The sequence below is a fragment of the Rhinopithecus roxellana genome, chromosome 3 (genome assembly GCF_007565055.1).
Source record: "Rhinopithecus roxellana isolate Shanxi Qingling chromosome 3, ASM756505v1, whole genome shotgun sequence".
Lineage (NCBI taxonomy): Eukaryota > Metazoa > Chordata > Mammalia > Primates > Cercopithecidae > Rhinopithecus > Rhinopithecus roxellana.
The window spans coordinates 157203816-157231270 of NC_044551.1; the positions used below are offsets into that span (position 1 = coordinate 157203816).

At 47.4% G+C, this 27455-nt stretch overlaps 3 protein-coding genes across 19 annotated transcripts in view; 1 reads left to right on the forward strand and 2 right to left on the reverse strand.

Moving 5' to 3' along the window:
- Window positions 1-12051, forward strand: part of LOC104681761 (ankyrin repeat and KH domain-containing protein 1) — a 141854-nt gene extending 129803 nt beyond the window's left edge. For 9 of the 15 annotated variants that reach the window (XM_030927693.1, XM_030927697.1, XM_030927700.1 and 6 more), the window contains 5 exons: window positions 35-210; window positions 868-1032; window positions 4397-4506; window positions 11389-11559; window positions 11709-12051. In XM_030927693.1, coding sequence (XP_030783553.1) covers window positions 35-210; window positions 868-1032; window positions 4397-4506; window positions 11389-11559; window positions 11709-11712 — 626 coding nt within the window. In that variant the 3' untranslated portion in view covers window positions 11713-12051. Of the gene's footprint in view, window positions 1-34; window positions 211-867; window positions 1033-1307; window positions 1805-4396; window positions 4507-11388; window positions 11560-11708 lie in introns of those variants that run through there. The other 6 variants (XM_010388146.2, XM_010388148.2, XM_030927694.1 and 3 more) reach the window with 5 other exon arrangements.
- Window positions 12052-12560: 509 nt separating this feature from the next.
- Window positions 12561-23023, reverse strand: SRA1 (steroid receptor RNA activator 1). The gene is made up of 5 exons (XM_010388156.2): window positions 20199-23023; window positions 19918-20043; window positions 14453-14655; window positions 13542-13650; window positions 12561-13391 (listed from the first exon to the last, which is right to left on the reverse strand). The coding sequence occupies exons 1-5, from the start codon at window positions 20257-20259 to the stop codon at window positions 13183-13185; spliced, it is 708 nt and encodes a 235-aa protein (XP_010386458.1). The 5' UTR covers window positions 20260-23023; the 3' UTR covers window positions 12561-13182.
- On the reverse strand, window positions 21042-27368 carry APBB3 (amyloid beta precursor protein binding family B member 3). 3 transcript variants are annotated; one of them, XM_010388155.2, is made up of 13 exons: window positions 26963-27219; window positions 26514-26677; window positions 26356-26432; window positions 25428-25488; window positions 25118-25264; window positions 24865-24992; window positions 24611-24616; window positions 24354-24489; window positions 24132-24216; window positions 23786-23869; window positions 23407-23522; window positions 23081-23272; window positions 21042-21596 (listed from the first exon to the last, which is right to left on the reverse strand). In XM_010388155.2, exons 1-13 carry the CDS (start codon window positions 27009-27011, stop codon window positions 21360-21362), a joined length of 1482 nt encoding a protein of 493 aa, XP_010386457.1. In that variant the 5' UTR covers window positions 27012-27219; the 3' UTR covers window positions 21042-21359. The 3 variants fall into 3 exon arrangements, with proteins under 3 accessions (XP_010386457.1, XP_030783565.1, XP_030783566.1); XM_030927705.1 differs by lacking the exon at window positions 24611-24616 and having other exon boundaries at window positions 24354-24468; window positions 26963-27368; XM_030927706.1 differs by lacking the exons at window positions 23081-23272; window positions 24611-24616 and having other exon boundaries at window positions 24354-24468.
- Between the last annotated feature and the right edge of the window lie 87 nt (window positions 27369-27455).

A 27455-nucleotide genomic window follows, 5' to 3' on the forward strand; every position in this document is an offset into this window, starting at 1 on the left:
ATAAATATAAAACTTTTTCAATTATTCTTTCCAGAAGGCTTATCAGGTTGGTCGCAATCTGTGATGGGGAACCATCCAATGCATCAACAATTATCAGACCCAAGCACATTCTCCCAACATCAACCAATGGAGAGAGATGATTCTGGAATGGTAGCCCCCTCTAACATTTTTCATCAGCCTATGGCAAGCGGTTTTGTGGATTTTTCTAAAGTGAGTTGACAAACATCACTGTAACTTGTTTGACACTTTGTCAGCCAATGTAGTCACGTTAAGGAATACTTTGTATTGAAATAATGCTCTCTTTTGTTTCTGTGGCTTTGCTAGATCTTTTGCTCAATTTCAAGAGTGCATAGCATTGTCCACAGTAGTTCGTCCTGAAGATGTCCCCATTCCCCGAAAACACCTGAGGGATTTGGGTTTCGCCAGTTCGTGTTCTGCTGCTGCAGCTTTGAGAGAGGCCTCTACCCATCTTAAAAGCTGGCCATGAGTTCACTAATGCTTTCTTGTCTGCTCTGACAACTTTATGTCGGCAAGCAGTCATGTGGAGTTCCCATTTTCTTCTTAGCTTAAGCTTATTCATGAAACTAAAATATGCGAAAGTTGAGGTTATTTTTATCAAATATGAGAAATTTCCTGATGATTTCATATTGGATTTAGTTTTTTTCTCTCTCTTCTTTTTTGTTGAAAAGCCTTGCAGATGCAGATAAACATTTTGTTTTCTCAACACTGCCATACTGTACTTATAGGATCTTTTGGAGTTCTTTAAATGAGGAAAATTAGAGAAGTCTAAGCTGCTATTATGGGATGTATAGTAATTTTATGATTTATAGTAATTTTATGATTAAATCTTTTTTCCTGCTGTTTTAGGGTCTGCCAATTTCCATGTATGGAGGCACCATAATACCTTCTCATCCTCAGCTTGCTGATGTTCCAGGAGGCCCTCTGTTTAATGGACTTCACAACCCAGATCCTGCTTGGAACCCTATGATAAAAGTTATCCAAAATTCAACTGAATGCACTGATGCCCAGCAGGTAAAATAGGCTTAATGCTCTTTTATTTTTTAGATTTGTCACATCATTCTTTTTGTTTTGTGAGAAGTATAAGTACTGAATATCAAAAGTCATAATTGACCATTTCGATCTGGATTGCTTTTTCAACATCAAGATGATGCTACTGAACACTTTATTTCATATATGTGTATTCTTCCTAGGCAGAAACAGTGAATTGCCATTGCATTTATATATTCATTTTGTAACTGTCTAAAGATTCCTAATTAGAAATTCCAATTTTTCCTCCCCCTTTTCAGATTTGGCCTGGCACGTGGGCACCTCATATTGGAAACATGCATCTCAAATATGTCAACTAAGTTAGAAGGTCTTTACTCTTTAGCCTTGTTTAAGAAACCTATGACCTTGGAAGAACCATGGGGATTTTTTTTAATGTGCCTAAGAAATTTTCTCTGAGGCTTTAGCAATGGAAATTTGATTGCCCATTGTATAAGAACAAATTGATTTCCTATCCACTTGGTTATGTTCTCTGGTTAGTTTAGCCATTTTGAACTTAAGATCATATGACCTTAGTGCTTTTGGCTAAACATACTGAATACTACTTGTATGCAGAAGAGAATTAGTTGATTACATGTTTCAACCTTTTAGGGTGATAAATACATGTATAATTGTTTACATACTTAAAAGGAAAAAGTTGAGTAAATTTCTTGTCATATAGTGGCTCTACATAATGTAGCCTGTATTAATGTGAAATATTTACCAGAATATTCAATAAAAAGATGAACAGTCTTTAGAAGTGGGGTGTGATCCTTTCAGTGGTCATGCAGGTACCACCCAATCCACATTATATTGAACCAGATGGTTAATACTATATTTGTAACAGGCTTCTCACATTTAACACTTGAGTCTTCTTAGACTGCCTTGAGAAAGCACTTTTAAGACTATTTACCTATTTATTCTGTGTTAAACATTCCTTGTTCCCTTGTTGTCTTCTATATCCTTTAACATATGAGAAAGTTTCAAGCTCTGGCAATGTGTCTTATCTGACTTTAGCTAGCGGATAGGCCACTGATAGGTTTTTTCTCTATGGATCTTGAGAATGTCAATAAGAACAATTGGATTTAAATCGGATGACACTAAACAAATGTAGGGACACCCAAATTATCAACTTCAGGTTCCTTCTGTGCTTCTTGACCTTTTTTATCTGAAAGATTTATCCGGTTATAGATATTTTAAGCTTTATATGAGTTGGGACGTAAGAGGGAGGTGACTCCCATCGTTCTGTTGTATTATTGAATCAGACGAGTAATGTTTATAATGTTTATAATGTATATATATAATACTATATACATTATATATAATATAATATATTATTGTAAATAATATATACATTATAATGTATATAATATAATGTTTATAAATATGTAATTCTGTAAGTTTTACATGTAGTTACATGTAACTAAGTTACATGTTACATTTTATTATATATAATATTATATATATTATATATTATATAATACACATTATTATATAATTATATTATTATATAATGTATATAATATAAAGTAATGTTTATAAATATGTGAGTAATTCTGTAAGTTTTACATGTAGTTACATGTAACTAAGTAATGCTTAGTTCCGTGGCCCTAAGCATGGAGTCAATATGTTGAACAAGCTAAACAGAGGAACCCTGGAATGGGCTGCTTTGGCCAAACCATAGGCTATGCCGAGAAGGAAAAGTTATCCCAATGAAAAGTATAGTCATCAACTTACTTGTGTTTTAATAAAGCTGAATTTTTCCTGGTCAGTATAGGCAATACAGAAAAGAAAACAAGAAAATGTTTGGAGCTGATAGAGAAGCCAAAACTCATGTCAAGGCAAAGACGGATGCACAGAAAAAAAGTAGTAACTAGGGACAGAACTATGTTAGCAGCACCTTTCTACACTCATGCCAACAGGAATTCTTAATTTTCTCTGCCCAGGTCCTAAAGCTAGGACCACATCAGGCACACCATGTTTGAGCTGTGTCAGATATACCTGCTTCTTTTATCTTCTATATCATCTTACATATGAGAAAAGCTTCCTTAATTAAGCTTATGTCTTATTTTGTGTTTTGAATGGATTTTGAAAGTTTTATTTGTATTGAAGCTACTACTCTGTAGTGATTGATAACCACATCAAGTATCATTAAGGGGCCCCTTGACCTTTGTGGGGGCAGTTGGGTGGGGCACAAAAGACTCATTGGATCACTTGTATATCTTGCTGTTTCCACTTAACATTAACAGCAACAAGAAAAATCACCTAAAATTGGTGAAATGAATGAAACTACTCTTGATGAAATATATACTAGTGAGAAATAATATTAAATAAATTATTCAGTGGGACAAAAAGGTGAGTTTTATTCTATCTTAACTATCTACAATGCATTTGAATTGTCTGGAGGAGCCCTTAAGTCCATATTCTGCACCTTGAGGACAACCAAATGAGAAATTTTATTTCAGGTCAGTAACTAGAATTTATGAAGAGAAAGGAGATAATTATGAGGAATCCCTAGGAAAATTGGGAGGAAAACAACAGTTGTGCAGTTGGGAGTAGTTCTTTAGGATACGCTCCTCCCTTCCCTCTTACCAGCACTTCCTTCCTTTCTTTCTGACTATTTGGATCCCAGTAGCCTGCTCCCAACCTCATTTCGCCTGCTAAATCTCTTCTTCCTCTGCCTGCCTCTTCCTGGCACTACTTTACTGCTATTTTACCAACCTGAACATTTGGATAAAACCTAGCTCAGGTAAGAACTTAATTACTTTCAAAATATATAAGGGATATGGGAGGAGACAGCATGGGTACAGTGGAACAGTAGTCAGAGCCTAAATTCTATTTTCATTTCTGCCACTTGAAGCTTTATGGTCTTAGGCAAATCATCTCACCTTTCTGGGCTTCACTTTTCTCATCTGAAATTGAACTCAAGAGTCTTCTAGTTCTAACACAGGATTTCTTCTTGTGAATAAGAATATAAGATATGGAAATATTAGAAGCCATTAGATTGTTTACAGTGCTGAAGTTTGAGAGCCCCTAGCATTGGTTCTGATAAGGAATCGAAATAAATCCGGCCATTATTATGGGGGCCAGTATTGAGATTTTTAGTGGAGGTAGAAGAAGACCTTGCACATCTTTAGTGAGCCTTCAAGTCATGAAGAAACATCCTGCTAAGGTATAGATCAAACCCAGTGAAATGAAACTATAGGAATGAAACTATATCATCAAGGTTTCTGGACCCACTTATTTCAACTTGTGTTCAATATAATAAAATTCCACTACCAATAAAATTATTGATGTTTTAAGACCCTTTAAACCTATTGTGGCTACAGTGTGCTGACTTGCCCTTTTATAGGCCAGTCTGCTTCCTTCAGTCCCTGCTCTCAAAGGGGAAATCCCATCACCTCAGCTAACCAGACCGAAGAAGAGAATTGGACGGCCGATGGTGGCCTCTCCTAACCAGAGGTAAGACATTTTAGGACTTGGAACTATGGTTTCCCTCTCTTCACGTAGATTCTGGCCAAGTCCTCCTCCCAATCCCAAAACTGTGCAAGAGAGAACCATCCTCAGTTTTAGTAAACTTATAGAAGGGGAGGCCGGGCGTGGTGGCTCACGCTTGTAATCCCGGCACTTTGGGAGGCCTAGGTGGGTGGATCACCTGAGGTCAGGAGTTTGAGACCATCTTGGGCAACATGGTGAAACCCTGTCTCTACTAAAAATACAAAAGTTGGCCGGGCATGGTGGCTCACGCCTATAATCCCAGCACTCTGGGAGGCCGAGGCAGGCGGATCACAAGGTCAGGAGATCGAGACAATCCTGGCTAACACAGTGAAACCCCGTCTCTACTAACAATATAAAAAATTAGCCAGGTGTGGTGGTGGGTGCCAGCTACTCGGGAAGCTGAGGCAGGAGAATGGTGTGAACCCGGGAGGCGGAGCTTGCAGTGAGCCGAGATCACGCCACTGAACTCCAGCCTAGGCGACAGAGCCAGACTCCATCTCAAAAAAAAAAAAAAAAGTTAGCCAAGTGTGGTTGCGCGTGCCTGTAATTCCAGCTACTCAGCAAGCTGATGCAGGAGAATCGCTAGAACGCAGGAGGTGGAAGCTGCAGTGAGCCAAGATCACACTACTGCAGTCCAGCCTGGGCGACAGAGCAAGACTCTGTCTCAAAAAAAAAAAAGGGAAAGGCTGGCTACATTATAATTTCAAGCCAGAGAGAGGAGTACTTAGTATATGTGGTTCTGTCCCACTGTTTAAGACCTTTGGGGCCGGGTGCGGTGGCTCATGCCTGTAATCCCAGCACTTTGGGAGGCCGAGGCGGGTGGATCACCTGAGGTCAGGAGTTCGAGACCAGCCTGCCCAACATGGTGAAACCCCGTCTCTACTAAAAATACAAAAATTGGCCAGGCGTGGTGGTATGCGCCTGTAATCCCAGCTACTCGGGAGGCTGAGGCAGGAGAATCACTTGAACCCAGGAGGCGGAGGTTGCAGTGAGCCGAGATCGCGCCATCGCACTCCAGCCTGGGTGATAAGAGCGAGACTTCATCTAAAGAAAAAAACAAAAACAAAAACGAAAAGCCCTTTGACCACATTGTAAATCCAAGAAACGGCAAGCAAGCCTGTAGGAAAACAGCTTCTGAATGAACATCTTGTTCTCTGATTAACAAGAAGCATTTCTACCAAGACATACAGCTGGTTATGATGTCTTCCCAGTGGACCCTGCCCCCTATAGTGAGGGGCTTTGGTAATGCTGCATTTTCCATTTATCCTCGGTGATTTGTCATTTGCAAACAGGCAGGTTCATATGCCTCCATCCTCTCCTTTAGGCAATGGGTGAGAGAAAGGTGGTTTTAAGTATCGAAAACTTAAGTGTGTTAAGACCACCTCCAATAAAAGGCATGACCCTGGGCTTCAACACCTAATTTGGAAAAGAGGAGCATGAATCAAATGCTTAAATGTGAATCCAGAGTAATTTGCCTGATAACAGAGGCCTGGTATTTCCTTATAGGTTTAATCAGATATCTGGGGGTGGGGCCTGGGCGTAGGTATTTTTAAACACTTCCATATTCTAATAGGTAATTAGTTGTTTTTTATTTTTTAATGAGATGGAGTCTCACTCTGTTGCTTAGGCTGGAGTGCATTGATGCCATCTTGCCTCACTGCAACCTCCACCTCCTGAGTTCAAGCAATTCTCCTACCTCAGCCTCCCAAGTAGCTGGGATTACAGGCGCACACCACCACTTGGCTAATTTTTGTATTTTTAGTAGAGATGGGGTTTCTTCATGTTTGCCACGCTGGTCTTGAACTCCTGACCTCAAGTGATTCGCCTCCCTCAGCCTCCCAGAGTGCTGGGATTACAGGCATGAACCACCTTGCCCAGCCAGTAATTAGTATTGACCTCTGATTTAAATTCTTGTTTCTTCATCCAGATTGCATGGATGATGAATCTGGCTTTCTCTCTGAAGCCAGCTACGTATTCCCCAGCCCTTATAGCACACAGTGACTCCAGAAGAGTTACCTGCAAGCAGTAGTCATTATAGTAGTAGTAACTGCAGCTATTATTTTGTGGTAGAGATTAATAGAAGGAAGACCTCACTTCCACAATGACCGTTCTTGAAAATCTTTGATACTTTTCTCAAAAGATGAGTCCCTATTTCCGACTCATCTTTCTCAGTCTCTTTTGGTGAATTCTTTTTCTCTACTACCTTTTAAATAAATAAATGTTGACGTGCCCAGGTTTCTATACTGTATCTTCTCCCCAGATGATCTCATCCCACATTTATTTAGTTATAAATGGAGACAGGGTCTTGCTGTATTGCCCAGGTCTTGAACTCCTGGGCTCAAGCAGTCCTCCCACCTCAGCCTCCCAAAATGGTGGAATTAACAGGTGTGAGCCACCGATCCTAGCCCATCCCCCACACTCTTGAATTTCACACCACCCAAATTTGAGCCACTAACTGAGAGTTCTCCCCATGGCTTCAGTATATCTAGCTTCCTGCTGTGCTCCATCTGGACACATATTATTCATTCTCATACAAGATATGCTGCTCTTCTTGTTTTCCCTATCATATTAGTTGGTGCTACTAACCACCAAGACTCTCAAGCCAAAAGACTGAAAATTATCCTAGTTTACACTTTCTCTCACCCCACTCTTAATCAGTCACTTTATTCTTCTTCTGTGTATCTGAACCTCATCCACTTCTCTCCATCCTCACAGCCACCACCCGTTTGCCCACCTAGTTTCACTAGGCTGGACTCTCCACCCTCAAATCTCACCATCCTCCACGCTATTCTCGCATTCCCCCTGTCAGACACTTTCTCACCTTGTATAAAAGGTGAGTTATCATAAATGATTCACTGCAATCTGTTCCCAAGCTTTACCCTCCAGCACTGCTAAGACACTTCATTTTGGCATGCACCATTTTGTAAGACACCCAAAATCCTTTTCGGGACAATAAAATATGCAAACCCTTGCTACCTGAAGTGTGTTTCTGAGGCCCTGAAGCATTTGCATTACTGTATTAAAAATTCACAATTGCAGCCAGGCCTGGTGGCTCATGCCTGTAACTCTAGCACTTTGGGAGGCCAAGGCAGGCAGATCACTGGAGATCAGGAGTTCGAGACCAGCTTGGCTAACATAGTGAAACCCGGTCTCTACTAAAAATACAAAAAATTAGCCAAGTGTGGTGGTGGGTGCCTGTAATTCCAGCTACTTGGGAGGCTGAGGCAGGAGAATTGCTTGAAGCCAGGAGGCAGAGGTTGCAGTGAGCCGAGATCATGCCACTGCACTCTAGCTTGGGTGACAGAGCAAGACTCCATCTTAAAAAGAAAAAAATCAACCAGGTGTGGTGGCTCACACCTGTAATCCTAGCACTTTGGGAGGCCGAGGCAGGCGGATCACCTGAGGTTGGGAGTTCAAGACCAGCCTGACCAACATTGAGATCCCCTGTCTCTACTAAAAATACAAAATTAGCTGGGTGTGGTGGTGCATACCTATAATCCCAGCTACTCTGGAGGCTGAGGCAGGAGAATCGCTTAAACCTGGGAAGCGGAGGTTGTGGTGATACAAGATCATGCCATTACACTCCAGCCTGGGCGACAATAGTGAAACTCCATCTCAAAAAAAAAAAAAAAAAAAAAATCCACAATTGGCTGGGCTCAGTGGCTCATGCCTGTAATCTCAACACTTTGGGAGGCCAAGGTGGGAGCATCACTTGAGCCCACGAGTTTGAGACCAGCCTGGGCAACATAGTGCGACCCCGCCTTTACAAAATATTTAAAAATTAGCCAGGTACAGTGGCATACACCTGTGGTCCCAGATATTCAGGACACTGAAGTCGGAGGGTCACCTGAGCCTGGGAGGTTGAGACTGCAGTGAGCCATGATTGTACCACTACACTCCAGCTTGGGTGACAGTGAGACCCTGTTTCAAAAAAAACAATCCAAAATCTCACCCCAGACCAATACTGTGTCAGAATTCTCATTTTAACAATATCTCCAGATGATTTATATGCACATTAAAGTTTGAGAAGCTGGCCAGGTGTGGTGGTTCACACTTATAATACCAGCACTTTGGGAGGCTGAGGCAGGTAGGTTACTTGAGCTCAGGAGTTTGAGACCAACCTGGGCAACATGGTGAAACCTTGTCTCTACAAAAAATACCAAAATTAGCCCACTGTGGTGGCAGGCGCCTGTGGTCCCAGCTACTCAGGAGGCTGAGGTGGGATGATGCCCTGAGCCCAGGAGGCAGAGTTTGCAGTGAGCTGAGATTACACCACTGCATTCCAGCCTGGGCAGCAGAGCAAAACCCTATCTCAGAAAATAAATAGTTTGAGAAGCAATATTTTTTTAAATGAGTGAAGAAATCAGACCTAAGGAGAAATCTGATGAAACCAGAGCTGAGGGAATATTGATAAATGGATACAGTCAGGTGGTCTATACTTAATTTTTGGTGAGGGGAAGGGACAGTGGAGGCAGTACTGATTTTGAGGAAGCCAAACAGAGGACAGCTGGATGAATTCAAGATTTCCAGTGTATATACATCTTCACTAATCCCACCAACTCGCTCCAGCCTGTCTTATCACTATGTCTACATAAAAAAAACTTACCTCCAAGGTCAAACTCTCTGACCTTTCTTTCCTGCTGACTAAAGACCAAGCCCTCCTCACTAGCCCCCTGCCCTTCCTTAGTTAACTGGTAGAGAGATCAAAGGGCAGGCCTCCTGACTGGTGATGCCTCAGCTGTAGCCCCCAAACTTGACTCATCCTTTTATTAGTCCAGGTACCACTTCTTCAGAAAGACGACCAGCCCTCCCTGACCTTCCCTTTCCTGCTGTGCTCCAGGCCATCAAGGCATGTTTCACTCCGTACTGTTTTTGTTTTGAGACAGGGTCCGGCTCTGTCACCCAGGCTGGAGTGCAGTGACACGATCTCTGCTCACTGCAACCTCTGCCCCCTGGGTTCAACCCATCCTTCCACCTCAGCTTCCCAAGTAGCTGGGTCCACAGGTGTATGCTGCCACACCCGGCTAACTTTTGTATTTTTAGTAGAGACTAGGTTTCACCATGTTGCCCAGGCTGGTCTCAGACTCCTGGGCTCAAGCAATCCACGCGCCTTAGCCTCCCAAAGTGCTGGGATTACAGGCATGAGCACCTGGCCTTGTACTGTTACTGTTTATGGGAGGCAGTACACTGCTGGGTTTAAGGGCACAGTCCTGGAATCAGATGCAGTCAGATTTGAATCCCAGCTTCCCTTCCTGCAAGATGTGTGACTTTGGCTAATCATAGTGCTTTACTATCCGAAAGTTGGCAAGGAATGGGTGAACTAGTACAGGATAAAAATGCTTGCCCTACTTCACCTGCCCCCAGCTCCCAGCTATGAACAGTAAATAGCTGAGCTGCTGCAGCACTCAGAGGCAGGTTGGCCAGCTCTGGGCCAGCAGGAACTGGAAGCCGGTGCGGGGCCTGGGACTTTGGATGCATTTCCAGCTTTCTCTGAACCGGGCAGGTTTCCTATCAGATAGGGCGGGACTGTCAGATTGAGTGACAGCTGGTGGCCCGCCCTGGGCGTGATGTTTTTCTAGTGTTACCAGCAGCTGCACGTGGTCGGTTGAGTCCGCCTCAGACTCAGAGCTGCGCCCCTTGACCTCAACGCCAGGCGGTTACTTTGCTGCCCCTCCCTCTCGCTATGTCAACGTCCACTAGCTGCCCGATTCCCTGGGGCCGGGACCAGCTACCCGACTGCTACAGCACCACGCCGGGGGGCACGCTATACGCCACTACCCCTGGAGGTCAGCGGGCCGGGCAGGGGTCCACAGGCTGTGGAGATATTAGGGTGTGCTTCTTGTTGCAGGTCGGGGGTAGGGCAAGGACAGGCCTAGGACTTGTCTGCAGGCCCCTCTACAGGTACCTTTGAGGGAGAATGTTTGGAGCGGAAGCTCAGTTCCCAAAAACTTCTAAGTGATGCAGCGAGGCCATGAGCCTAGCTTCCGTGTGTTTGGGCTGTAATCCTTCATTGTAGCCTGGGTTCTTGGCACCTTACACGTGCTCCTTACCCCTCCTGACTTTGCTTCCTAGGAATAGGGGCCAGGGCCCCCTACTGAGCGTGACCTCAGCCGGAAACACCGGGTCTTGAGAAGTGGAATGGCTAGAACAGTTGGGGCAGTTGCTCCATTTATGTGTTGCTGGCTGGCGTCTGTTTGGTTGGGCGAGCAGCTTGGGATCACGAGCTGCTGGGCTCCCCACCCAGGGATTCCTGCCATGCGGAAGCGGAGGGGAGGAACAGGGCAGGGCCCTTTGAGGACATTATGCGGCCAAGTTCCTCTGAGCTAGTATGAACCTTATAGGACCTGGGAGGGGTCAGGATTAGAACAGTACTGTTTCTCCTCCTGGCAGGAGATAGCCCAGGTGACAGCACTGAGTGGAACCCTTCACAACTATTTCATTTCTTGAATCACCTGAGGCTGTTAGTCTAGGTCTCACTTTCACTGGTGAGACCAAAGCAAGGAGGTTTCAGAGTGGTAGAGGAGCAGCATGAAGTACCTGAACTCCAAGTTTGGTGTTCCTCTTAGAGCCAAGATCTGAAGCTCCCCCAAACATAAAGCCCCTGCCTATACCAGCTGGGATGCCCCACTTGCTTTATACCCACATCTTGGTTAGGTCTGGAAGATTTTAAGCACTATGAAAGCTTGTCTGCTGAGAACCTAGCTGGGCTTCAGAGCAGATGTCCTTGATACACAGGGAAATTCAACACCACCCTCACGTCCAGGCCCCAAAAGGCCTGAGTCTGGGACCCCAGTCATCTCTGTACCCAAGCTCCTGACTCTTACCTCAGTCCCAACCCCTTGACAGGCACCAGGATCATCTACGACCGAAAGTTCCTGCTGGAGTGCAAGAACTCACCCATTGCCCGGACACCCCCCTGCTGCCTCCCTCAGATTCCCGGGGTCACAACTCCTCCAACAGCCCCACTCTCCAAGCTGGAGGAGCTGAAGGAGCAGGAGACAGAGGAAGAGATACCCGGTAAGGAAAGCAGGAATTAAGAATTGTCCCAGCCGTTGAGTTCAAATGCCACTGTGACACAGTGTGGGGGTTCAATTCCAAGAGGGGTTTCTGCACTGCCTGCAGATCCTCAGACCAGCAACCTGTCCTCCTGCCTTTTCTCTCTCCAGATAACGCTCAATTTGAAATGGACATCTAATCCAGTGCAGATGACCCAGCATGTGGAGTTACAGAGGGATCCCTCATGCCACTGCTGCCACCACCTCTTCCTGGGGCATCCAGAGGCCAGCTGGCCTCATCTAATCTGGAAGGGAGTGACTTGTTAGTTCCAGGCCTCCTTTAGTTCTGAGGCAGCTAGACCAGGGATAGGAGTGGGCAACTTGCCAAGCCCTTAACTCTACTTCCTCTTCGATCTGTGGTGGTACTCCTAACCCTAAACCCTTTATGCTCAGGGGCTGGAACTGGGGAATGGAGTAAGTCACCTTCTGGCTGCTTAGTAAACACTCAAAGAAATGCCTTGACTCCAGTGTTCTCAATGCTTATTTTCTCATCTCAGCCACACAGCTGAGGGCCCTGGCAGGCCTGGTTAAGCTCAGAGGCCTCAGATCCATTCCCAGTTCCCACCAGGCCCACTTCCAGCAATAATTAGAACCTGAGGCATACTACAGCGGCAGGTTACATGAGCCTCCAAACCATAAACAGCAATAGCTTGGCCGCTGCCAAGGGCTGTTCCTGTCTTTCCAGGAAGCAGCCTTCCTGGAACCAGGACCCTGCCCAGCAACCCCTCCCCTATCCATTCCAAAGCAGGACTCTTGGAAAACAGGGGCTGTCCCAGCCTATAGCCATCCCCAGTCTCCCCCCATGCCTTTTCTGCTTACCACCTCTAAGTACCAGTTCCTCTATTCCAACACCAAAAACCTCGTACCCTCCCTTCTCACAGCATGATAATCCACCAAGTACCTCTCTCAAAGGGTTATAAGAGACCTTAGAGTTCACACTGAAACCCAAAATGAGGCAGCACCTTGTTTGGCATGTCAGTTAAAATCCCAAATCTCAGTAATTTGGTCTTTTTCTCCTTGGATTTATACAGCAAAAACCCCACTCAGTGTGGTTCTAATGTCTGTAACACCTGTACCTCAAGGGTGATACAGTGCAAATAGGACTGTCTTTCTTTTTGTTGAGGGAAAAGTCTCCCCGTTCTATTTGAGTCTGTTCTCATGCTGAAATGAAACCATCCAAACACAGAGCTGCTCCACCCAGCACAGGATGTGCTTTCAGTCTAATTTGGGAAAAAGAGGTAGGCAGTAGTCTGACTGTACCCAGCAGATCCCTTCCTGATGAATGGAGAAGGGAGAACAGACGTTTGCAGATGCACAGGGGGTAGGGCAGTTGAGGACACCAGAGGGGACTAGCTTGGCACAGTAAGGGTTCATCTCTCCTACCCAAGGCCCACCACAGAGATGTTTTTATTGAAATGCATGTTACGAGTAACACATGAACTCCCTCTGACCCAGGTGGGACCTCTTCCCTTATAGGTGGGTCAGGCCCAGTGGGACAGTCTTGGTGGTGGTAAGAAGGGAGCCAAGTGAGAGAAGGTCTCCAAGGCATAGGAGATGGTGTCCGGTGAGTCTGCAGAACCGAGGATTATGGAGCCTGCTGGAAGCCTGGTATGGTGTGGTTCTCAGCTGTGGCTGCAGATTTCTCTTCATTGGCTGCCTCTTCTGAAAACAGACTCCTCTTTTCTGCAATTAATCTTTTAACTCCTACCATCCACTGACTGACCTCAGTCACATAGTCAACCATGAGTGAGCGGTGGATGTCATCTGCTGCGTCCCACCGATGGCTTGAAAGCTCTGAAGAGAGATGGGGATTGAGCAAGCAGCCTGTGGTACAAGAGCTTCCATGCCTCCCCTCCCAGTCAATCAAAATCTCAGCACTTGCTCCAGCACAGCCAACCACAGCAGGACAAGGGATTTAGGCTATATCAAAGAACCCACCCATACCTTGCACCAGTACAGCCATTCTCTTCTTTACAGGTATTGACAACTTTCCTCCAGCCCACTGTTCCTGCAGCAGTGCCAGGCGTCGGCTGATGTCATCACATACCTGCTTCTAAGAGACAGAAGCCCCCCTCCGATTCAGTGCTGCCAGCCCAGAGGGGAAGAGAGAGGAGGGCAGCACCACATAAGAAGCACCTGCTTTCTCTGGCCCACACTTTAGAGTTCTGGTTCTTTACCCAAAGATTAGAGGTCCCACTGAGAACCTGATGAATCCTTCCCCTGCTGTTTTCTTCTGACACTGCCTGATGTTTCATTGAAAAGTAGAGGTCATTATACGGAACTCTCTCATCTTCCCACCACCAGTCCTCCTAACCCACCTCCTCCTATGACTAGAATTTTAAAATTTCAGGGGCTTCTCAGACTCTCAGAAGCTCATCCTGTGGCATTACTTCACAAAAAGAAAACTAAGAGCCAAAGAGGTGAAATTACCCATGCTACTTTCCCTTTAAGACATTCTTCAGATCTCTTTTTCTAAGAACTAAGAAAACACTATAGCTAGAAGAGGTTTCTTTCTCCCTAACTGGGCACAATATAAATTTCCTGAGAATAAAATCAACAGGGTCTACTCTGAATGGTATGGAGGTACAGAAAATCAGGTTGTTTACTAATAGGAGCTGAATTCAACTCTTGTTCCCACAGCATCTTCTACTGATTGGTCTTCAAAAGTCTGTTAACGCTCCTGAAATCCTGTGTTCATTTCTCTGGGAAGGCCTTAGCAGATTCTGAAGGAGTCCATAACTCTAAAAGGACTAAGAGCCATTGTCCATTGGGTCAGAGGGTCTATCTCTGGGAGCCATTCCTGCATTTGGCTGTGGATGGAAGCCCTCTCTAACCTCCGAAGTGCCAGGGCTTACCCTTGTGTGGCCACGGCAGTCTTCCAATGCCTGTTCCAAAGGTCTCAGCACATCCTCCATCAGAGCCTCAGACTCGACTGGGAAACTTGTAGGCTCCATACCAGAGGCAGGAACACTCCCCACAGGTGGGGACCTGGGAGCCTTACTTGAAGGAGGTGGAGGCCCCACTGGGGGAGGCCCAGGAGAAGTCTCTGATGCAGGGACTGAAAAGGTACAGCAGGATCAAGCAACATGGCTTAAATGGGTAAGAAGTTTAACTCTAAATTCACCCCTTCTAAGAAGGGCTACTCTCTGAGACAACTTATTCATTCAAAAATATGCATTTATGAAGTCCCCACTCTATGCAAGACAATATGCTAGGCACTAAAGATTAGAAAGGTAAACCAGGTGGCCGGGTGTGTTGGATACGCCTGTAATCCCAGCACTTTGGGAGGCTGAGGTGGGCAGATCACCTGAGGTCGGGAGTTCAAGACCAGTCTGGCCAACAAGGCGAAACCCCGAGTCTACTAAAAATACAAAAATTAGCCGGGCATGGTGGCGCATGCCTGTAATTCCAGCTACTCAGGAGGCTGAGGCAGGAGAATCACTTGAACCTAGGAGGCAGAGGTTGCGGTAAGCCAAGATGGTGCCATTGCACTCCAGCCTGGGCAACAAGAGTGAAACTGTCTCAAAAAAAAAAAAAGAAAAGAGAAGAAAGGTAAACCAGGCCTGGGCACAGTGGCTCACGCCTGTAATACTAACACTTTGAGAGGCCAAGGTAGGAGGATCACCTGAGCTCGGGAGTTCAAAACCAGCCTGGGCAATATAGTGACACCTCATCTCTACAAAAAAAAATTTTAAATTAGTCGAGTGTGGTGGCACACACCTATAGTCCTGGCTACTCAAGAGGAAGTAAACCAGACAGATTAAGTTCCTCACCTCAGAAAGCTTAATTCTAGAGGGAGGGAAAAAAACACAAAATTACTAAATTATGTTACATGCTACCAAGAAATAAAATGGTTTATGCAATAAAGAGAAATGGGAGAACCTATCTAGACTAAGTGTTCAGGAAGGCCTTCTGAGGTACATTTAAGTTTAGCTGAGCTCACTCGCTATGTGACTTTCAGCAAGTTACTTTCAACCAGAGCTTAGGTTCCTCTTCCGTAAAATGGGGATGTATATAATGCCACTTATTTCACAAGGTTGCAATGAAGATTAGGAATATAGGTACAGGCTGAGTGTGGTAACACATGCCTCCAATCCCAGCACACTGGGAGGCTGAGACAGGAAGATAGCTTGAGCCCAGGACTTTGAGAGCAGCCTAAGCAGCATAGTAAGACCCTCTTTAAAAAAAAAAAAAAAAAAATATATATATATATATATATATATATACAGTTGCTAGTGTGTAGCAAAAAGTACAAACTGAGCTGTTTTTATTAAATTGAGAACTAATGGATGAGATAGATGCAGCTATGAAGAGTTGAAGGAACATGTACTAGGTAGAGGTGAGAGCAGTGCCCAAGAATCAGGAAAACTTTTGACTTGTTCAAGAACAAAAATGAGGCCTGTAGGGCTAAAAACTATTATCACTGAAGAAAGTAGTATGAGCTATCATTAGAGAGGTAAGCAGAGGGTCCAGACCCTGTGGGGTTTTGGAAGAGTTTGGTCTTGAGTCAATGGTACTGGGAAGCCACTGCAGGTTTATAAAAGCAAGGGGTGATGTGACCAGACATTCTTAAACATGTATGCTCTGTGAAAAACTGATGAAAACAGGTCAACAATGGTGGCAGGAACACCAGTTGAGAGGTTGAATAGTTCAGGAAAGAGATAATGCTGGCATGGACTAGGGTAAAAGAGTAGATGAGGGGAATGGAGTAGTCAGATTTACTTAAGAGGAAGTAGCAACAGGAGTGGATTGGGAGTGAGGAAGAGAGAAGTCAAGGTGACTCTTAGTTTCTGACTTTAGTAATGGGAACCACTAACAGAAAGACTGGAAAAGTCAAAAGTTTACTTTTAGGTACCAACATCCACAACGATGATTGATTCATTTAATAATTTGGCGTTTCAGTTGACCTCTTCACCTCCAGTGATCATTTTTTCCCACCCTACGTCAGCCTCTCATCCCCCTGCCTTGTTCACAACACTATCACCTCCAAAATCTGATCCCCCCCTTACCCCTTCCAGCTCAGCTACTTTGATTTCAATGTACATTAACGTGGTCACTCCCTTATAAATATTTTTACCTCCTTTATCTCCTCCCATTGTCCCACTTTCCTAGTTAAACCCAACTTGCTTGCACTTGGGAGGGAAAACAGAGCCATGCTGACACTTTAAATTCATGGCCACAGATTTTAACCAAACACTGCCTGGACATTTTGGCTCATTTTTTCCACTCTTCAGAACTTCTCTTCCTTTCCCTGCTATCTTCTTCTGACACTGCCTGATGTTTCATTGAAAAGTAGAGGTCATTAAACAGGAACTGTCTCATCTTCCCACCACCAGTCCTCCTAACCCACCTGCATCTGTGGCCACTTTTCTTCCTTTTGTAATAGATGAAAACGTTCCTGCTCCTATCAAAAGCCATCTTTCCAGCTGTACTCTGCATCCTAGCCTCTCTTGTCTTCTCTAGACTTCCCTACTATAACTATCTTCTCTTGCATCATCAGTTCTCCCTCTCTACTGAATCATCCCATTAGCGTACAAACACGCTCTAGTATATTACTATCAAAACACTCCCTTGACGTTCCATTTTCAGATACTGTCTCATTTCTTACCTCCACAGAATTTGAGTGAACTGTTTATAGTCACTCTCCCTACTTTTCACATTCTCTCCTCAGCCCATTCCAGCTGAGTTTCTGTTCTCACTAATGCAGAGACTGCTTTTGTTATGATCACTAGTGACTGCTATGTTTGTCAAATCTAGTGGTTCCTTTTTTTCTTTTTTTTGAGATGGAGTCCCAGGCTGGAGTGCAATGGTGCGATCTCAGCTCACTGCAGCCTCCACCACCCAGGTTCAAATGATTCTCCTGCCTCAGCCTCCCGAGTAGCTGGGATTACAGGTACCCACCACTATACCTGGCTACTTTTTGTATTTTTAGTAGAGAGGGGGTTTTACCATGTTGGCTAGGCTGGTCTTGAACTCCTGACCTCGTGATCTACCCGCCTCAGCCTCCAAAGTGCTGGGATTACAGGTGTGAGCCACTGTGCCTGGCCCCTTGTCTCTATCTTGATGTCTCAGCAGCATTCATCACTATTGATTCATGTCTTTACACTCTCCTATTTTTTTATTTTGGTTTTGGTTTTGTCACAGAATCTCGCTCTGTCGCCCAGGCTGGCGTGCAGTGGCGTGGTGTCGGCTCACCGCAACCTCCGCCTCCAAGGTTCAAGCGTTTCTCCTGCCTCACCCTCCCAAGTAGCTGGTATTACAGGCCCGGCTAATTTTTATATTTTTAGTAGAGACAGGGTTTCGCCATGTTGGCCAGGCTGGTCTTGAACTTCTTATCTCAGATGATCTGCCTGCCTTGGCCTCCCAAAGTGCTGGGATTACAGGCATGACTCACTGCGCCTGGCCTCTTCTATTTTCTTCTTTGGCCACTTCCCAATCTCCTTTGATGATTCCTTCTCAACCTTGAAATGCTAGAGTGCCCTACGGCTCTGTCCCTGGCCTTATTCAAGCCCATGACATCAAATACCATCCTTGTAATGGTGACTTATTTCTCTAATTCTGGCTTAGACTTTTCCCGAAAAATAACAGCCTAAATTTCATATGGGCCCCCCAAAAAAACTCCCCCTCCCCAAAACCACTATCCCCCAGTCTTCCTATATCAAACAAAAAATTTTAGTTATATGGATTCCTCCTAATCTACTCATTCCTACTGACCTTGTCCATCTCATATCCATCCAACTCCTACCACCCTTATGCAAATCATTAAATCGTGCCTATATTACCATAATAGCTGTAATTTGTCTTCCCACTCCCCTAAAATCTTGTTTTCACACACAGACCGTGATCTTTCCAAAATGTCAACCAGTCCCTGGTTCTCAAGCTAGGAAGATAGTGCCCACAGGGCAAATGTCTGGAAACACTTTTGGCTATCACAACTGGGTCGATGCTACTGGCATCTATTGGATAGAAGTCAGAGTTGCTGATAAACACACAGGAAAGTCCGTCACAAAGAATTATCTGGCCACAACCTATCAATACTGCTGAGTTTAAGAAACCAAGCCGGCCGGGCGCGGTGGCTCAAGCCTGGCCACCCAGCACTTTGGGAGGCTGAGACGGGCGGATCACGAGGTCAGGAGATCGAGACCATCCTGGCTAACACAGTGAAACCCCGTCTCTACTAAAAAAAATACAAAAAACTAGCCGGGCGAGGTGGCGGGCGCCTGTAGTCCCAGCTACTCCGGAGGCTGAGGCAGGAGAATGGCGTAAACCCGGGAGGCGGAGCTTGCAGTGAGTTGAGATCGGCTACTGCACTCCAGCCCCGGCGACAGAGCGAGACTCCGTCTCAAAAAAAAAAAAAAAAGAAAAAAGAAACCAAGCCTTGTATCATTCTTCTACAGCAAAAAGGGTGTGGAGAATGGAGAGCCACTGAAAGAACCAAACCTGAGCCCCTTTATGGGGGCCACAGCACAGCCCATTTAATGGCCTGGAAAATTCTCAGGGGGAAAGGTGGCTCTCCTCTACTTTAAACTTTCCAATGGCTTCCAACTTTATGTAGACTAAAATACAAACTCCTTATCCTGGTTTACAAAGCCCACTATCCTAGTTTACAAAGTGGCTGTAGCCAGCCACTCTGTATTTCATCAGTCTCTGAATTGGCCAAACTTATTCCTTTTGCAGCTGTTTCTTTTGCTTGGAATGCTTTTTGTGCGGCTTAAATATCAGCCCCTCAGACACCTCGTTACCCAGTCATATTACATCACCGCTTATTTTTCTGTAGCACCCTCACCACTATTTAATCTTTCAGCCCATCTCCAATGCTGCAACATGGACTCCCTGAAAGCAGAAATCTTTTTTCTCACTGCTGTCTAGTTGGCCCTTAAACAGTGCCTGACTTATAGTAAGTGCTCAGTAAATAACAGTGATTAAATGAATGAAAAACTGTGAAGTCTGATGATTATCATATACCTAAGTGAAGACAGAATGGACAAACGAATATGCCACTATGAGGTTCTGGGAAGAGGTATAGGTTAACAAAGATAAATAACTTGAGGATTAAAACTATATTAAAAGCCACGGGTCTGGATGAGATCACCTAGGATGAAAAAATCGAGTCTTTTTAAATCAATACACCATTTATTAACCTGAGCAGCAGAGAACGGGCTCCGAAAAGCACCTGCCCTGAGACCTTTACTGGAGCCCCATAACCTCTCTCCATAAGGAGCCCTCGGGGAAGAGAAAAAAGCCTTCCAGACAGGCTTATCTCTTACACCCCCTCCCCCCCCATTCCCCGTCGGTCTCCGAGCACAGGGGCCCCACGCACCTCTGGGGGATCCATCCTGGGGTGCGGCGACCCTCTTGGTGAGCAGCGAGCGCCTGTGTCCGCTGGCCTGGGTCTGCAGCCCGTATGAGAACTGCGGCGGGTCGTTCCAGCCGCGCTCCTTGTTGCCTGCGGAGGCGAGGGATGTGTGAAGCGAGCCTGGAACTCCACTGATAGTTCATATTGGGGCTGGGGGAGACAGAGGGTCCAGACTCCGCGCCGCAACCGCCCCCAGCCTAGGCCGGGGCGAGGACCTAGTGCCCTAGCCAGTCGGCCGCGCTCACCCGGCTTCACGTACAGCTCAGCCATCTCCACTTCCGCTTGGCCAGCGGGGCAGCGCGTCATTTCCGGGACGGCCGCTCACAGTTGAGCCGCGTCCCAGGCCAGGCGGGTTGCCGGGAGCCCTGGAGGATGGGTGCTCGTTCACAGCCGTCGGGAGCTGCTGTGGGGACCCTGCGGCAACTCCCTAAGACTCGAAGGCTCCATCTAATGAACCATCAGGGCCCTGGTCACAAGGCACCAAAGGAGGTTGTTGTCCAGGAGCCAGCGCTCTGGGAGCCCCCATCCTCTCAGGAGCAAGTTCGAACCACCAGAAGCTCCTGCCCCGCATACGCCCCGCTGTGATCTAGCCAGGTTGACTTCTACAGCCTCCTCCTGCATTGTCCTGCACAATCTCCACATTCACGTCCGGTAGCCTCACTAACTAGTACTCATCTTCCTTCAGTTCTCAGCTCAGATGTCAGTTCTTCAGGAAGCCTTCTGGAATGTCTCAGGCCAGTTTAAGTGTCTTACTTGAGCTCCCACAACCCTACAACCCTCTAAGATTTCCTAGTTATATTACATCACATCTTCTGTCTTATTTGACTCTTGTTCATTTCCCTGTCTGACAGTCTCAGAAGGTGGGACCTTGTCTATTTTATTACATCCCCAGTGCCCAGCTTAGTGCCTGGCACAGGGAACTCCTTAGAAAATATGTTTGTTGAATGAATGAAGTCAGATCTCCATCACACCCATGCTGTCATGTGACTACAGAGAGCCACCAACATCAAGCACAGACACAAAGACGCTCATCTCACACAGGCTGTTAACCCCCAGCCCTGTCCCAGGCCCAATATACTCACATCCAGTGAGGTCACTGAGGGATTTTTATTTGCACTGATTTTGCTAGAAAGTGTTACTGAGGTAGAGCCAACTGTCCAGGGTTGGACAGGGGCAAGGAACACAAGGACCCAAGGAAAGGGAAGCCAGGGTCCTACATTGTGGTTGCAGTGCCTCCCAGTCATCCATATAAACAATAAATTGGGCAATAAACAGACGGTGGACAAGGATCAGAGGGACAGGCAGAGAAGGCTTCAAGGGGTGACAGGCTATAGGCCTTGAGGAATAAAAGGGTACAGAGTTAGGCATGGACCCAGAGCCTCCTTCCCTAGCCTTCCCAGGTAAGTTTAGGGCATGTGGAGCAGAGAGGGTTTCAGCCGGAAGGCATCAAGAAAAGAGAAGACACCCCGCTTTCGAGGGGTTGCCCCTGCACCACCAACCCCTCCTTTGAGCAGGGGGAGGGGCAGGGGACCTCCTGGGGAATCCATGGAGCTGGTCCGCTTGAGCCGCAGGCGGGCACGGGCCTGGGCACCCCAGGCCTTGCCTCGAGCTGCAGAGGCCACAAGACACTTCTGGTACTGAACCTAGGGAGAAGGGGAATGTGAGGATCCAGCTACTTTCTGCCCCTAGACTCCCTGAAAGCTTCTGCCGGACAGGGAACTGGCCAAAGCTTCTGTCTGATAACAAGGTTGGTAGTCGGCCACATGTGGAGTTTCTAGAGCATTCCCAGGTAGCTCAATAACAAAATCATAAAACTATCAGACACTTAAGGAGGGCGGGCTGGACACTGCTAAGTGCTTTGTATAATTCAGTTATTTATGAGGGGTTATTATCCCTGTTTTGCAAATGAGGAAATTGAGATTCAGAGAGTATATGACTTGCCCAAGGTCACACAGCCCGAGAAAGGCAGAAATGGCATTCAAACCTAGTTCTCTGATTGCAGAGCCTGAACTCTTAATTACATGTACCACTATGTTGGCTCTTTTCCATCTCTCACTGGTGGGGACTAGTCCCTGGCCAAGCAGATTCCCTAGTTGAGGGTAAGGGTGTACAACTCAAACTCCAGCCCCAATGCAACTGCTCCCACTCATCTCATCTGAATGGCTCAAAGGCGTCCTAATTGGCCTTCCTACCTCCTCTCATGTCCTCCAAATCTTTACCCATGCTATAGCTTAAGTGGTCATCCTAATACATAACCCTGACTTCACTGTGGGGCTTCAGTGATTCCCAGTGCCTCCAGATAAACTCATCACCCTGACCTACGAGGTCCCCCATAACCTGGCTTCTGTCATTCTCTCTGATCTCATCTCTTACTACATCCCCCTTGCATGCCAGATACACTAGATTCTTTCAGATACTCTCATCCACTAATATCTCTCACCTTCACAGCTAAGGTTCCCTGTGCTTGGTACACCTGCCCAACTCCCCTTCCCCTGGCTAACTTCCCTCTTGGACTGTCAGTTTTCTATCACCTCTTACAGGTAGCCTTCCTGACCCCTAAAGGGGCCACCTCTTCCATTAACCAGTGGTGTACAACTTATTTCTGGTCTATCTTGGCTCTATCCTAAGTGTTTTGTGAAGGCAAGGGCTGTGCCCTCTATAGCACTAAATTCTCAGGGTCAACTATGGTGCCTGGGACCCTATAGGCATTCATATTTGTTGAAATGAGCAAACTGAACAAACAAAGTATAAGCAGCCCACACTCAAATGCCCACAGATGCCAGGAAATAAACCTAAATGGGACAAACAGGAACAATGCCAACTCTTTAGGGCACAGCTTCTGCACAACTCTGGCTGCATGCTGACATTTACACGTGTGAACTGAGTGCCAGAGCTCTTGATATTTTAAGAAAAACAAGAATAGCGATTATTATGTGAAATGTCCTGGCCTTTAAGTATTGGCAACTAATTAAAACTTACTAAAAACAACATGAGGGCCAAAACATTAATGATGCAGAATCAGCCCAGGTTTGTGATCTCTAAAGAGGCTGCCAACCCTGAGCCCCAGTAAACAACGGAGAAGCAGCTGCAGGGCAATCCCACCCACCCATTCCCACCCATGACTCACCATACAGGCAGCCTGCACAGCTTCAGAGAGTCCCCCTGCATGGGGCTGGCACCAGAAGGCTGCGCACTGGAAGCTCTGACGGCCCAGGTCAGCGATGAGGCCAAAGGTGTGTGGGTCGCGGCCAACACCAATAAATGTCACAAGGCGCACAGGGCACTGCCACAATGGCTCCTCCTCTGTACTGGCCTCTGCCTGCCCACACCAGGCCTAGTCACTAGAGGGCCAAGCACTGGCCAGACCCACTGAACTTTTCTGGCAGCAAGCAGTGACCCCTCAGCATCCCTGTTCACCCCTCCAAAGCCCCCAACTTCACCCTCTTCTGGTACCTGAATGGGGTGTGCAGTCATGAGAGAGTCAGACACACTGAGCATGGTTGGGACCCAGGCATTCCGGTCCCCCCTGGTGGTGAGGGTACCAATGGCCTCGTTCAGCACATCCATGCCTGGGGGAACATGCCCAGTGTGTCTCCCAGTTGTAAAAGAAAGAGTCTGCAGGCAGTGTCTAGCCCCCTCTCACTGACTTGGGATTCAGAGATAGGGAATAGGATAGTTGGGGCAAGGCTTAGAATTCTGAGTTGGGAAGGCTGGTAGATCCCAGGCCATAACAAGGCCATGGGAGGACTCTGAGAAATGGTAGTGGGCCCCACCTCACTCACCTTCTCCTTGCCTCACACAGCTCACCATATGCAGCCCCCTCAGTCCTCACCCATGGCTTTGGTGACTGGCAGTGTCCCCATGTACAGTGCTTCATACTTCTGAGCAGCTTGGCTTACTGCATCCAGCAGCTCCACTGAAATATACACACCAAGTCGGCCTGGCAGCTCTCTCAATTACCATTTTCCCCACCCTTCTGAATGGCCAGGACTCAGGTCAGAGCTGGTGCTGGTAGAATAAAAGGCTCATAGATGCTCCTCCAACTCGTGGCTTGGGATCCCTGAGACCAGACACCTCCAAAATTTATCCACAGAAGTACTAAATAACCAGAAATTGCCCACCCACAAAGCCACACCAAAGCAGCCCAATGCAGCAATGCGGGACTCGCCTTCCCATACCTTGCCGTGGCAGGTCTTCAGGGGAGATGGGGTCTGGAGAGCAGCAAGAGGCATTACCACTGACCCCTACTCGCTCTGACAAGATCTAAAACGCAATGAAGCCAGCATGAGCCACAGGGAGAGAGGGGAATTAGGGTAAAAGGGCCAATACCACCCCAACTACCTTGGAAGCTTCAGACCCAACCCCTTACCCACAATCCCTGCCCCACCCCTGACCCTTACCTGGGCACAAAGCCCATGTAGGGCACTGGCAATGACCTTGGCAGGGACATCACAGCGAAACACATGGCACTTGAGCATACAGCTATCTTTGTCACTTGCCACAAAAGCGAAGTCCCTAGCAGGGGCAGAGATGGGGCTGGGGTAGAGGCTGGTTAGAGGCAGGAGCCTGCAGGAGGCTGGAAAGTCAGGCTAGGGATATGGCAGGGATGGAGTATGGAGGTCAGGAATGGGGTTCAGGATACCTGGTTTTCACTTACCTGTCACTGTTCCGGAAGCATGTGGGAGCACAGAAGGGAATCAGCCCAGCCTCTCGGACTCTCCCCCATTTGTCCCTGCTGAGCTGGGCCCACCCTCCCCAACCAGGGCTGGACCAGGCAGGGGAAGCAGTCCTGGGTCCACATCAGAGGATCTGTGTCCAGGGTTCAAGTACTGGTGATCAGCATCAGTGGGGATCACAGCCTGCAGTAGGGAGGGAGACGAGCTCTCGCTTGGGGGATGTAGGCATCCTCACCGGCCCTTGGAGCTCCCCACGCCCCACACACGGATGTGCACCAGAGGCTGGCAGTGGATCAGACTGTGGTCCAGGGGATTCACTAGGCTCATGGCATCCTTCTTCAGGATCATCAGCATGTTCTGGCCCTGCCAAGGACAGAGGTCAGCTCAGAGCTCAGATAAAGGTCACTGCCATGAGAAATAGGCAATTCAGGGACAGCTACCTCTGCCGGGCCCTGGGTCCAAACCATTGAGGGGCCGAGCCAACTCACCTCACCCCAGGCACCATCTAGAGGCTGGCTCTGGCTGCGGGTCTGGGCCAGCTGTTGGATGCAGTTATTGACTGCAATACTGCTCTTCCCTGGTGCCAGGTCCTCTTCAGGTACCTCTACCCAGCCCAGAGAGCGTACTGCAAAGCACTGACAAGTTGGGGAAAGGGACAGGAATGAATAAGGATGGAGCAGGGTGGCAGGTGCCACAATACAAACTCCCTATCTTCACCCTTGATCACCTCTGCTCAGTCCAATCCCACCCTTGTCTTTCCCTTGGGACCTCCCAATGCCCTCAGGTCCAAGTCACTACCTTAGCCCCTGGCTCCATGTTCTGGATGTAGGATTCCTCACCACACCAGGACAGAGAGTTACTGAAACAGAGCAGAGGTGTTAAGAGGACCACATTTCCTACAGTAGGGACACTGGTGAGGCCTAGACTAATTGATAAGCACAGGATGAGGGGCAAGACCCAGAATATAGCACCAGAAATATAAAAACAGAGCAGGGTAGAGCCCAGGACATATTAACGTAACATAAAGTGTGACTTACAATTTGAGGGAAAATTCAGGACACAACCCAGACACAGGACATAGAATAAAAGTCACAAGGCTGGGTGCGGTGGCTCACGCCTGTAATCTCAGCACTTTGGGAGGCTGAGATGGGTAGATCACCAGGTCAGGATATCAAGACCATCCTGGCCAACATGGTGAAACCCCATCTCTACTAAAAATAGAAAAATTAGCCGGGCATGGTGGCATGTGCCTGTAGTTTCAGCTACTCAGGAGGCTAAGGGAGGAGAATCACTTGAACCTGGGAGGCGGAGGTTGCAATGAGCCAAGATTGTGCCACTGCACTCCAACCTGGGCGACAGAGTGAGACTCCATCTCAAAAAAAAAATAAAATAAAAGTCACAAAATGGAGCAGGGTTCAATATGTGGACCAGAACCCCAAAGTGGGACAAGAGATCCTAGAACAGAGGACCTAATGGCCAAGGTCTAGAACATGATAAGTTAGGACCAAGAATATGAAAAACATGTAGCTACAAACAAGAGTTTAGAACAAGGGATAAAACTCAAAATACTGACAGTTAAGAACTTGGGACAGAGCCAAGAACACAACAGAACCCAAAACATGTGACAGAATCCAAAACCTGGGCTGGTAAGCAGACCATGGGTCCAGCTGCGTTTTTGAACACCATGGAACCCCAAGCCTTTCATTTTGCCTGGGCCACCCGTTACCTCCGGTCCAGTGAGCTCTCCAGGCTGGAAAAGGATCTCCCTTTGAGGGGCCGCAGTCCCCAAATCCTCTCCGTTCCCTGTAGAGTGGCGGTTAATCAGTGTAACAGCAGACCTAGGTCCACACACGGGCTCAGACCTCCTCCTCACACTCCACCTACCGTGCCTGGGTCCTCCGCATCTCCTAGTTCCCAGGCTGGGCGCTGCCACTGGGTGCTACCGCTGGGTACATGCCAATAGTAAGTACCTGCAGCATCGTGGATCTTCCTCCAGCCAGGAGGCAAGCCAGGCTCCCCCTCCAGACTCTGGTCCCCCCACAAGTCATCTACAGGAACACCGGATTAGAGAGGAGGGAGCATATTATTTGTGAGTTCAGAATAACATGCTGTCATAATCCTCTCTCCGTCCCCAAAATGGATCAGTTCTTAGGCTGAAGATCCAAGCTCCTCAATCTTGAAGACATCACATGTAAAGATCGGGTTCATTCGCCCCCTGGTCCCTACACAGAGAGGTATCCCCCCCCCCCCGTCTTTGAGCCCCAGAGTAGTCTTTCGGATTCCCTCGTCCTCCCTAAGCTCCTGGTCTTCCCACCGGGCCCCTCCGTGCACACCATCGCAGTTGACCAGAATGATGGCCAGCATGTAATCCTTGCCCAGCATAACCCCGGCCGCTCCCCGCCAGCCTCTGCCGGCCCGCACTCTCAGTCCAGCGCGACCTCCGGAGCTATTGTGCCTGCAAGCCCAGCCTCTTTGCGCCGCAGGCTGCCGGGCCAGCTGGCGCCGCAAATACGGGGCGGGACAAGGGGCGGGACACGGGCCGGTCCCGGGGGAGGGCCTGAGCCTCACAGCCCGCCCAGGTGTGGTGCGTGTAAACGGTCGTCTGGATCCCCGAATGGGTGCGTATTTCCGTGTGTGGGTCTGGGGGTGACCCAAGAACGCCAGCGAAACCGCTGACACCACCGCACGACTATGAACTCATCAGGCGTCCAAAGACCGACACACCAGACATGCGCCGCGCGCACTCGCGCACGAGTGAGATCATCGCGCCCGGGTAGTGAGTGCGCTCACCTGCAGCCTGAGACTCGACAGGAGGGGGTCACGTGG